The 12,419-nt window shown below is 40.8% G+C and overlaps 1 protein-coding gene across 4 annotated transcripts in view; it reads left to right on the forward strand.

Moving 5' to 3' along the window:
• The window catches only part of CC2D2A (coiled-coil and C2 domain containing 2A), a 147,546-nt gene extending 138,482 nt beyond the window's left edge, over positions 1 to 9,064 (forward strand). For all 4 annotated transcript variants that reach the window (XM_060655394.3, XM_078446255.2, XM_060655393.3 and 1 more), the window contains 4 exons: positions 3,209 to 3,331; positions 4,933 to 4,991; positions 7,193 to 7,370; positions 8,728 to 9,064. In XM_060655394.3, coding sequence (XP_060511377.3) covers positions 3,209 to 3,331; positions 4,933 to 4,991; positions 7,193 to 7,370; positions 8,728 to 8,916 — 549 coding nt within the window. In that variant the 3' untranslated portion in view covers positions 8,917 to 9,064. The remainder of the gene's footprint in view (positions 1 to 3,208; positions 3,332 to 4,932; positions 4,992 to 7,192; positions 7,371 to 8,727) is intronic.
• The last annotated feature ends 3,355 nt before the right edge of the window (positions 9,065 to 12,419 follow it).

Raw genomic sequence — 12,419 nt, forward strand, 5'->3', positions numbered from 1 at the left:
GAGAAGCACCATTGTTTTGCTAATGGATAAATAAATCCAATGGTTTATTCTCATTCCTCATTCTCCTCTCCTTTTCTATGGCACATGACATGACTAATACCCTTTTCATGAAAAGAACACTTCCCCCTCCTTGGTTTACAGATAAAGGACTGTTTGGTTTTCATTTTCTCTGCAAGTTTCTTAGTTTTCTTTCACTAGCTCTTCTTACCCCTTAAAAGTAGATGTTCCTGAAGATTCTATATTTAGATTTCTTACAGTACCATACCTATCATTATTAATTGTAGCTCTATCTAGGTTACCCTGGCAGAGAAGTTATAATCCTGTCACTAGCCCCAAAATCTTTGGATCCTGAATTTTCAACTGACTTCCAGACTCCTAACTGCTTTATCAAAATCTCAAACTTGGCACACCCAAAACTCCAATCTTTTCCCCCTTGTCTCCAAAACCAGCTCCTCCTCCTGGCTTCCCATTTCTATGGATGTCAATTACCCAGATTCACACTTCAGAATGGTCCTTGATTTTCTCTCTCCCTTGCTTCCTCCTATTTCAATCCTATTAACAGATACCAAGTCATATAAGTTCTACCTGTTCTGTTTCCCAGGCCATGCCGTTATTGCTTCACCCTGCATTACTATAAATAAATAATCTCTCCAATTCAATCCATTATTTGGTACACTAATACCTGATTAAGTTTCTGAACATTCAGCTTCATCATTCTATGGCTTAAAAAGTACTTATCGGAAGTACCTCACTACATACAGATTTAAGAATAAAATTTTCTCCTTGTATTTCAAAGTCCTGTATAATCTGACTTCAACTTTTCCAACACTATTTCCCACTACTCTTCTGCACATTCCCTACTCAACAGCCAAACTGTAATTCTTAAAGACCCTGCCTTCTTAAAACAATTTCTTGAATTTCAAGTATCAAAGCCTCCTACATCACAGACTGCCACTTCTATCCTTTCCTGTTTTTTTTTTTTTTTTAATTTCTCCAAATTTGAAAGAGCAGAAGCTCAAAGCAAGTTTGTCAAGCATCTTTGCTATCTATACTTTCTCCCTAGGAACATATATATGCTAATGATCTCTAAATGTATCTCTAGCTCACCTAGTTCCCAGAACTTCAGACTGAAATATCCAACTGTCTCGTCAACATCTTCATATAGATGTCAGATATCTCAAACTTGATGTGCCCAAACTTGAACTCCAATTTCCTTTTGCAGTCTGACTTTAATAAATAGCAATTCCTTTAGTGCAGTTACTTAGGCCAAAATCCTTGGAGTCACCTTTGGTTCCTCTTTCTCCCACAACCAATTCATTAGCAAATCCTATTGGCTTCATAGTATATCCAGAGTCTGACCATAGCTCACCAATTTCACTGCTTCTATTTTGGTCCACACTACTGTAGCTCTTACCTGGATTATTTGAAATAGCTTCCTAGTGGGAAACTTCACTACTTGTCCTTATCCCCTTCAGTATAGTCTCAAAGCAACAGAGAATATTAGTGTTAGAATGGAAGGCAGACTATGTCACCCCCTCTGCTTAAAATACTCCAGGGGCTTCCTTGCTCACTCTCAAAGCAAATACCTAACCCTTTAAACTAATCCACAAGGCTTGACTTGACTGGCATCCCATCCCACCAGCCTCCGTCCTCCACAGATCTCCTCTCTTACTTGCTCTAGCTTGCTCACTCTTCCAAAGCTGCCATCTTCCTTGCTGTTCCTCAACACATCAAGCAGGTTTTGCATTTGCTATTTCCTCTGCACAGATGACCTTCCCCCTTAGTGGGTATCATCAGAATATTGTCCCTCAATTCTTGCATTTCTGATCACATGTTATCTTTCCAGTGAGAATTTCCCTGCCCACCCTGAAACTCCACATCTCTTCCCGTGTCGTTTTCTCCACAGCCCTTGCATGGTTAGCTGTTGCCACAGTAAAAATAGTAAAAGCCCATCCCCAAACTAAATGGCTTCAGACAGCTATTCTCATGAATCTGTGGGTCAGCTGGGACAGCTGTGCTTCGTGTGTGTTTATTCTGGGACTCGGCAGTGACAATGACAGAAGCACAAGAAGGCAAGCAGGAACACACGGAACCCCTTAAGCTTAGATTCAGAAGTTACACAAGGGCACTTCTGTCCCATTCTGCTGGCCAAAAGTCGAGGAGCAGGAACATCTCAACAACCCTTTCAGTGGGAGGAGATGCAGACAAAGTAACATGGCAAAGAGTGTGAGTATAGGACGGGATGAAGAACTGAGCTCAATGAAACAAGCTGCTACATCATGCAACATCATCTGACAATCCCATATGTTTACTTATTTGTTCACACTATGTTCTCACTAGCTACTGCAAAAGGGTAGAAACTCCGATTCATTCACTACTTTGTTCCGAGTGACTGAAACTGAGCCTACACATGTAAGATACTTGATAAATATGTTGAATGGACAAATTTACCACTCATGCAGTCATTCAATATGCCTACTATATACCAGAAGCTATGCTATACGCTAAAGATAGTGAATAAAGCACATGGCAACTGTCCTTAAGACAAGGTAATATCTAGTGAGGAGGCAGGTGTAGGCAATTATTAACAATGATACACACTAATAATAAAAAATTAGCAATTATTGAGCACCTATGTAACAGGGATTGTTCTAAGAGGTATAGATAAATTAACTAATTTAATCTCCTCAACAATTTTATGAGGTGGGTACTATTACCCAGTTTTATAAAGGAGGAAAGAGAGGTACACAGAACTTAAATAAATCATCCAAGGTCGCACAGTTAGTAAATGTTGGGGCCAGAATTCAAATACAAATGGCCTGGTTCAGAACCAATATGCTGCATGCCTCAACAAGACAGGTGCTAGTCAGAGATGCTGTGGAAGCAAAGAGGTACACACCTAACTCAATTAGGAAGCTAGAAAAGCCAGCCTCTCCCAAAAAGTTTAAATTTTCTTATCAGGAACTATCTTATTTTATCAACCTACAATCAACGTAAGGCGCACCTCAAGTTCAAATATAAAAAAATGTGAAAAAATGGCCAATGACAATTTTATGTCTGATTATAAAATGCACGCTGGTTTTACAAATCAAAATGTGCAAAAAATGTGTGTGTTCTCTTGCTGTCGGCTTCCTCTCTACACATGCGCACACACACACACGTATGTATTTCTGCTAACATATATGCTAAGTTAGTCTTGTCTTTTTAGATTTGGTTTAATATTCAACGACATGACTCTCCACTACGGATAAATTTTGATGTCACCAAGCCCAAGCTATGGAAGTCTTTCTTTTCAAGAAGTCTTCTATATCCTGGCCTTTCCAGTGTTCAGGTATAATTCTTCTATTAACAATGTAGACTAAGAAAGGTGGGGGGTTTTAAATCATTATACTGGGTAGCCAGGTATTTTTTGACGTTTAAGTTCTATTTCTAGATATGCAGTTAAAAATAATGTTTCTCAAACTTATTTGAGCCCACTCACAATAAGAAATTACCACCATTATCGTGAACCAGTATATACAAATGTGGAAAAACAAATTTTGATATAATGAGCCCCAGGCCATTAAAGTACCACAAAATATATTCTACTTAATTTTTTAAATGCTGGACTCAATTCACTAAATTAATCATCAGATTTCATGACTGCTATTAAAACATGAAGTCATACCACAGGGCATGAGCCACTAGAGGCTCGTAAAGTTAATTTAGAGGGTCCTGGCTGTAGTAAGATTGTTACGTAGTAAGCATGAAAATTGTTTAGTAATACTTTTGTTAGCTACATGTTTATATGTGTGTGTGTATACTGAGTGTGCAGTATAAAATCTTTTTACTGTGATCCAGACCTTTCCAAAAAGTTTAAAAAACGGTGCTCTAGAGAAATTCTTCCATGTGTACAAGGTGACATATACAAGACTGTTTTCATAGAAAGATTCTAGCCTAAAAACTGGAGTTAGAGGAGATAAAATACATATAGTACATAATGGAATCTTTTTTTTTTTTTTAATTTTTTAACGTTTACTTATTTTTGAGACAGAGAGAGACAGAGCATGAACGGGGGAGGGGCAGAGAGAGAGGGAGACACAGAACCGGAAGCAGGCTCCAGACTCTGAGCCATCAGCCCAGAGCCCGACGCGGGGCTTGAACTCACGGAACGTGAGATCGTGACCTGAGCTGAAGTCGGATGCTTAACCGACTGAGCCACCCAGGCGCCCCCATAATGGAATCTTTTATAGTAGTTACACGAATGAATCAATGTCAATAAATCTTATTAGCACTCTAAAAATATATGTTATTATCTCTAAAGGTAATGTTAAGGGAGGAAAGGCAAGCTGCATATTCACAGTATAAAACTACTGCATAAATAGACTTGTCCAATCACTATGTTGTACATCTAAAACTCATGAACATTGTGTGTCAACTATACTTTAAAAAAAAAAAAAAAAACTATCACATAAAGTTTAGAAAATACCCAAACTAAAACAACACATTGTTTGGGGATACATAGATCTGTGATAAAATCATAAATACATTTTATTAACTTGCCTGTTTCTACCAGGTGTGATGTAAACACCAGGAAAGCAGAGATTTTTATTCATGGCTATATACCCATGAAATAAATGAAAAAATGCCTGGAAAAAATGCCTGGCTCACAGTAGTTGTATGTTGAACCAAAGTGCTAAAAAACAAATTCAGGTCCTCTGAATTTCTCTCTGTGATGAGAAAGGAGATGAAAATGAGAAAGAACCAAACCTCCATAATTTATTTGTGATATTGTACTTCAGGTGGGTCATGGGTACATTGGCATCCATTATACTGTATCTGAAAGTCTGAGATTTCGTAACTTTTTAAAAAAGATTTAGAAAAGGATGTATAGCTATTCAAATTCAAGTTAAGTGTTTTTCTGGAATTTCTGAACTATTTCCTCTTTTATAGCCAGAAGAACTAATTTACCAGCGCACAGACAAAGCGGCCGCAGCTGAACTACAAGACAGGTCGTACAATACCCATAAATCCACATGCAATCGGTCACTAGGAGTGTAATCCCAAATTAAACAATTCTCAGCGTGGATCCATAATCTGAGCAGTTAAACTTTAGTTCATGTTTATAGACAGATACCAAATACAGATGTGATCTCTAAATGCCACAGCCCAAAGGGCGGATGGAACAAACAGAAGTGAGCTCCAGCAATGACAGGTAGTTTTCCAAAACTTTACCTCAGATTAGAGTTCAGCATCATGTTGTTATGGTTCCTGTTCAGACATGTCATAATCCTCAACTTAAAATATGCCTCTTTTGTCCAATAGTGGCTTACTGAACTGCAGCTAGTTTATAAACCGAACACATGGGGAAGGCTGGTCTCTATGAGATTTAAGTATATTAAGTCCCCATAATCCTCATAACCCTGTAAAACAAAACGTACTCTTCCAGTTTTGCAAATGTGGAAACTGAGGTTCAGAGAGGTCAGCATACTTGTTAAGTGTTAGAGGGGGCTTCTGTGCCCAGCCAGGTCTTTCTGATTTCAAAGCCTGTGTGCTCTTTCTACTGTATCAAGCTGTGTAAAGAGCAGCATGTCAAACACACAAGAATAACTGTGACCCTTTTTAAGTTATTACGACTAGAAGACACCAATTTATTCTCAATTTCAAGTCTATATAAAACCTTACTGGAGACCCCCACCTAGAGCAACTAACTCCCCCCAAAAGTCTTTTTTGTTTCTTCTGATGGTTTCAGGATACTGTATTAATTAGACCCACATCATTTATTCTTCCAATACTGATGAAGTGTGTGGCAATTCACCCATACTCTCTTGCTCGGGCCATCTTGAAACCCAGAATGAAAATATGTATAATGTGCCAAACGAGAAGTGGATCCTACAGCTACTGAGCAGTGGGGAGCTGGCTGGTTCCCTAAATCTGTGTTTGGTTAGGGATACACAGGAGGCTTTAGAATTGACAGCGTTTTTTTTTTCTTTTTTTTTTTTTTTTTCAAATTTTTTTTTTAACGTTTATTTATTTATTTATTTTTTTTGTTTTGTTTTGTTTTTTATTTATTTTTGGGACAGAGAGAGACAGAGCATGAATGGGGGAGGGGCAGAGAGAGAGGGAGACACAGAATCGGAAACAGGCTCCAGGCTCCGAGCCATCAGCCCAGAGCCTGACGCGGGGCTCGAACTCACGGGCCGCGAGATCGTGACCTGGCTGAAGTCGGACGCTTAACCGACTGCGCCACCCAGGCGCCCCAACGTTTATTTATTTTTGAGACAGAGACAGACAGAGCATGAACGGGGGAGGGTCAGAGAGAGGGAGACACAGAATCTGAAACAGGCCCCAGGCTCTGAGCTGTCAGCACAGAGCCCGACGCGGGGCTCGAACTCACGGACCGCGAGATCATGACCTGAGCCAAAGTCGGACGCTTAACCGACCGAGCCACCCAGGTGCCCCTTGACAGCGTTTTGACTCAAACCCCAGTTCCCTTGCCATTGTCAACTCACTTATCCTACTTCAAACTGTCCCCAGGTAAGTAAAATCCACCCATAGAGTCACTGTTAGGATTAATGTTTATTAACTTTTGAGAGAGAGACAGAGCATGAGTGGGACGGGGGCAGAGAGAGAGGGAGACACAGAATCCCAAGCAGATACCAGGCTCCAGCTGTCAGCACAGAGCCCGATGTGGGTTTCGAACTCACGGATTGTGAAATCATGACCTGAACCGAAGTCAGATGCTTAACCAACTAAGCCACCAAGGTGCCCCCAAGTCACTGTTAGGATTAAATAAAAATTTAAAAAAAAAAAAAAAAAAAAAAGCATTTTGCACAGTACCTGGTTAAAAAAAAAAAAAAGGCTCAATAAATGGTAGCTATTTTCCTTTATTCTATGTTTGAAACTTAATTTTTGATATCCTGCTTTATAGCTAATATGACAGGTACTGGATCCATAGGATATAAAGCTTAGTGAGGATGGCTTTTCTGAAAACAGTTTCGAGGCAATCTAGGAAAACAATACTCATCAACAGAAATCACAGCACAGGGTACAGAATCAACATGCGGCATTAACAGCCCTACAGAGAGTTAAGGCTTTCAACATAAATGTGCCTAGTGAATGACCCTGTCACCTGAATCCCCACCGTATACAAGCTGTACCTTTGCTGACAGAATCCAATCAGCAAAAGATGGAGCTTCTTTTTTATAAACAGGATTGAAAAAATACTCAAAGAGAAAATCATGGACTGGCGGCCACGGCATCTGACCAGGTGGAACAGGTACTGCACCTCTGCGCTACGACACTTCCTGCCTCTGTTAGAGAGAAGCCGAGGAGAGGACGTGGAAGACGACCACAGAGGAGAGCTGCTCAAGCAGCTGGGAGACTACCGGGTAAGTGCAATGGCTCTAAACTGAGCCTGTGGACTGCATTTCAAATTGGAAATTGCTTGGTAATGGATTTTTGGAATCAAAATGCTGACTCTGCTCTCCAAAGCACATAGATGTAGCAGCATAGGCTAAAGGATGTAATTAAAAGTTCACATCTTAGTAATTAAGCTATTATTAAACAGCAGAATGCCCCTAGACACTGAAAATGCTAAGAGAGTAATGCAATGAAAAATACCTTAAATAAAATGCATTCAAAAGTCTTGAATACAATTAAAATATCTGGCTAAATCCTATTAGGCTCAACTGTGCATAAAGGTGAAACCAACCAGGGATGCCTGGGTGGCTCAGTCGATTAAATGTCCGACTTCGGCTCAGGTCATGATCTCGCGGTCCTTGAGTTCAAGCCCCGCATCGGGCTCTGTGCTGACAGCTCAGAGCCTGCAGCCTGCTTCAGATTCTGTGTCTCCCTCTCTGCCCCTCCCCCACTTGTGCTCTGTCTCTCTCAAAATTAAATTTAAAAAAATTTTTAAAAAAGGAAAATTCTCATTATACGTGTGCCTTCCTGCCTGTCAGTAGTGCTGTGTTCACATCCTACAGCCAGATAATAAAACCTAGAAAGCAGTCTCAAACTAAGACAGTAAGCCTTGTTGGCTGAACAGCGTGACGTCAAGTTGGACATTTAATTCTATTCACGGACTAAAACTAGCTTTTCAGCGAGGCTGTCTTCAAAGAACAAAACACGTAATTCAGTCTTGGGCAATGAAAAGAATTCATTGGCTTATTTAAGTCACAGTATCAGAGTGCACCAGACTTCTTGAAGTCTTTCCACCCTGCCCTCCACCGCGCAGCGGTGTTGGGCTCTCTGTTTTCATGGTATCCAATAGCGGAACAGCTCCAGGGCAGGACTCACGTCTGCACACACACTGTGCAGAGCAGGCGAGAGCATCTGTGTGCCATTATTCCTATCCAGTTTCCTGAGACTCACTTTGACAGATCAGTCGGCGTGGCCACAGGGAAAGAGTGTTGATTAGCTGAATCCAGGTCCCTGGAAATACATGGGTTACCACACAAACTCGGGGCTATCAGGCAGAGGGAAAGGAAGTGGAGGGTGGCTGGGTGCTAACAGCTGTCTTATACACCAATATACTAGCAACTAAACAAAAGAGCCATCTGGCCGCTCTCCATTTTCTGTATTGCTAATATATAGTTGAATAGAAGAGCAGAACTAAACAAGTGACTTTGAGACGCAGAAGAAGACAAGAGAATTAAGAATTGCGTATGTTTACAGGAAGAAAAAATACAATGAAATCTTCAAGCTTCACTAATGACCACAAATCTTGGTTGTGTTTTTTTCCTTCAGTTCTCTGGATTTCCCCTTCACATGCCCTATTCTGAACTGAAGCCTTTAATTGAAGCAGTATATAGCACTGGAGTACATAATATTGATGTTCCTAATGTTGAATTTGCTTTAGCTGTATATATCCACCCATACCCCAAAAACGTTTTGTCTGTTTGGATCTATGTTGCCTCTCTCATACGCAACAGGTAACTTTTTTCATCGTATACTTTTTATATCATGTAGAAACTATTTCATAGGACAATAATCTTAAGTGATACTCATCACATCAGAAGGAAGAAATTATTTGTAAATAATGAAATAAAATGATCGTTTTCAAAATAAGTGTTTTTATTTAGTAGTCTGTCTTGCCTTCTGCCACCCTGACCCTCAATTCAATTCAGGCTACCCACAGTTCCCCTCACACTAATAGGCTTCCTACTTATGCCACTGTGCTTACCTTCCACTTGGAAAGCCCTTCCTCTTTGCCTGTCCAGCAGAATACCATTACACTTTTAAGATCCAGCAAAACAACACAACTTTTCTGGGGGAAAGAGGAACAACTTTGCAATACGGAGTTTTTATGTTTAATGCCAAATACCTTAAGACCTTATCCTACAGAAATACTGAGCAATCATGCACAAGTACACAAATGTGCATACACGCACACACACTCCTACTGAAGCAATATAGTATTTTAGGGGGGAAAAAAGAAATATACTTAAACATGCACCAAAAGGGAAGCCATTTAAGAAATTAAGACATGGCTATGGACCGAACGTTTGTGATCCCACAAAATTCCTGTCTTGAAACCCAAATCCCCTATGTAATGGTATTTGGAGATAGGTCCTCTGGGAGGTTACGAGAGTGGAGGCCCTGTGTTGGGGTGAACACCATCATGAGAGAGGAGAGAGTCTGCTTCCTTTCTTTAGACCATGTGTGGATACAATGAGAAGAGGGCGGTCTGCACACCAGAAAAACAGCCCTTACCAGAAACCAGATCTGCCAGCACCTTAACTAAGCCTGGACTTCCCAGCCTCCAGATATATGAGAAATAAATGTTGTTTAAGCCACCCACCACTGTTATAACAACCCAAACAGACTAAGACAGACACAGACACTACTATAGTTAAGCCATTAAAAGGATTAAAGGTAGGGGTGCCTGGGTGGCTTAGTCTGTGAAGCATCAGACTTCGGCTCAGGTCATGATCTCCCAGTTCACGAGTTGAAGCTCTGCATCAGGCTCTCTGCTGTCAGCACAGAGCGCGCTTCAGATCCTTGGTCTCCCTCTCTCTCTGCCCCGGCCCTGCTTGCACTCTCTCTCTCTCAAAAATAAACATTAAGGGGCAACGGGGTGGCTCAGTTGGTTGAGCACCTGACTTCGGCTATCTGACTTTGGCTCAGGTCGGGATCTCGCATTCTGGGAGTTCGAGCCCCATGTGGGGTCTGCGCTGACAGCTCAGAGCCTGCAGACTGCTTCGGGTTCTGTCTCCCTCTCTCTGTCCCTCCCCAGCTCGTGCACATGCACTCTCCCTCTAAAACTAAATAAACTTTAAAAAATTTTTAACAAAAATTAAAAACATTTAAAAAAAAATTTTAAAGGTATTAAATGTATGTGCTAACATGGAAAGATGTACACAAAACAGAAATACATAAAGCAGGATTTCTCAGCAGAAGCACTACTGACATTCTGGGCCAAGTAGTGTGTGGCTGCGGAGGGCGGACCTGTGCATCAGAGGATGTTTGGCAGCACCCCTGAGCCCTCCCCACTAGATGCCAGTTGCATCCCTTCCTGCCAACTCTGCCAAGATGTGACAACCAAACATGTTTCCAGATGTTGTGTAATGTCCTCTGTGGGATCAACTGCCTCCAGTTGAGAACCAGTGATTAGCTGGAATCACTTAAAAAAAAATAAAAATAAAAATAAAGAGGGACCAATTAAGGAAAAACTTTCACCTTTTGCTTTACTCCCTTATGCCTTCCTCTATCAAATTATATCACAATTATGTATTTACAGGCCCCTGATAACTCAACTATGAACTCTTAAGGGAGAGTTCAAAGACTGACCCCTAACAGTCATTACCAGGGTAATCCACGGACAAGTTAACCTCTCTGCTACTTATTTTCCCCATAAGATCAAAATGATCACATGACTTACTTCGTCGCACTGTTTAAACAAGTCAGTATATGTAAGTATAGGTACTTAGAACACCACCCAGCACTGACTGAGCACCTGATGTCAGGCACCCCAAGGCATTTTACATTAACTTGTATTTTATTCTAAGAATGAACAGTCCCAATAATTCGTGAAATCAATTACAAAACCCAAGGTAAATGTAAAACAAGTATATATAGTGTTTCATCAAATACTAAATAAGTATCCCCTGAAGTTAATGTATAAAAATTAGACATAACTTATGTTGTCTATCTCCCCATGCAACTAAAGGAGAGGTAGAGTAGGAAAACAGTGAGTCTCCATATAACAATGTGCTGACACACCGAAGTCCATTTAGTCCAAGACTGCCAAGGCCTATTTAATGGTTTGCTAATATCAAGAAGCACAGGACAAAGGGAGACACCTCAATTACCTGGTACCCCTGAGGAAATTAGCCGCTCAAATTAATTAACTGAAAAGGAGAACATTTAAGTCAAGTTCTGCAACAATGAATCATGATTTTTTCCCCGTGTTATCAAAATTTCTCCTCCCCAAATAGTATACTGTTCTGTGGTTACATGGAGGATAAACTTTACTCATCACTTGATTACTCAGGGCCAGGAGTCCAGATGAGTAATTTTACTTACGATTCATGTAAATACAGACGAGATGCAGTTGGGGTTGGATGGACTCACTCCAGAAGAATTCTCGTAGTTTGTTTTACTGAAATGGTCCCTGATGGGAACTGCTCAAATCAGGTTTATTAAACACTTAAGGAAATAAAAATACAGTAACTACAAGAGAATCAACCTTACAAAATAAAACTTCAGATCCTGTAAGTGCTAAGCTCAGATTTCCTTTCAAGCTAAGGGAATCAAGAAGTCACTTCTTTGTGCTTAGGCCAGACCTTTAAAGGAGGTGACCAGGTGCCACGGAACCACCTAAGAGGTACAAGCTCAAACAAGTAAGATGGTCTGCTTACACAGCTGTCTTTTCCCACATGCAAGAAACATTTTGCAAGTGTCAACTGTGACACAAGGAGAGAACCCTGACAAGAGGGGAAACTTCGGAGTCATTATCATAGCCACGCCCCAAGAGGTGGGTCTCCCCTGCCATGTTTAATTCAAATGATAGTGAGACTTAAAAGAATGGGTGGATTTCTCATCAAATGATTCTTCCTTCATCTTTAGACAGCTGTCTAAAATAGTCTTCTCTTCGCCTGAATTGAAATCTGTCTGCCGTAGTTTGTATCTTTCCTAGTCCTCCTGTCCCTCAATAAAACAAACAAAAGAACGCCTGGGACCACAAGTAACAAGACTGCAAGACTGCTTCCTCTTCCACAGACTTGCACGTATTTCCAACAGCAGATGGATGGCATGCTGCCGACTGTTCTTTTTTGGACACAACATTATACAGCACATTACAGAAAACTGATTCAGGGGCGCCTGGGGAACTCAGTCAGTTAAGCGTCCAACCTCAGCTCAGGTCATGATCTCACAGTTCATTAGTTCAAGCCCCACATAGGGCTCTCTGCTGTCAGCACAGAGCTCGCTTGGGATCC

Source organism: Panthera onca, chromosome B1 (genome assembly GCF_046562875.1).
Source record: "Panthera onca isolate mPanOnc1 chromosome B1, mPanOnc1 haplotype 2, whole genome shotgun sequence".
Taxonomy (NCBI): Eukaryota; Metazoa; Chordata; class Mammalia; order Carnivora; family Felidae; genus Panthera; species Panthera onca.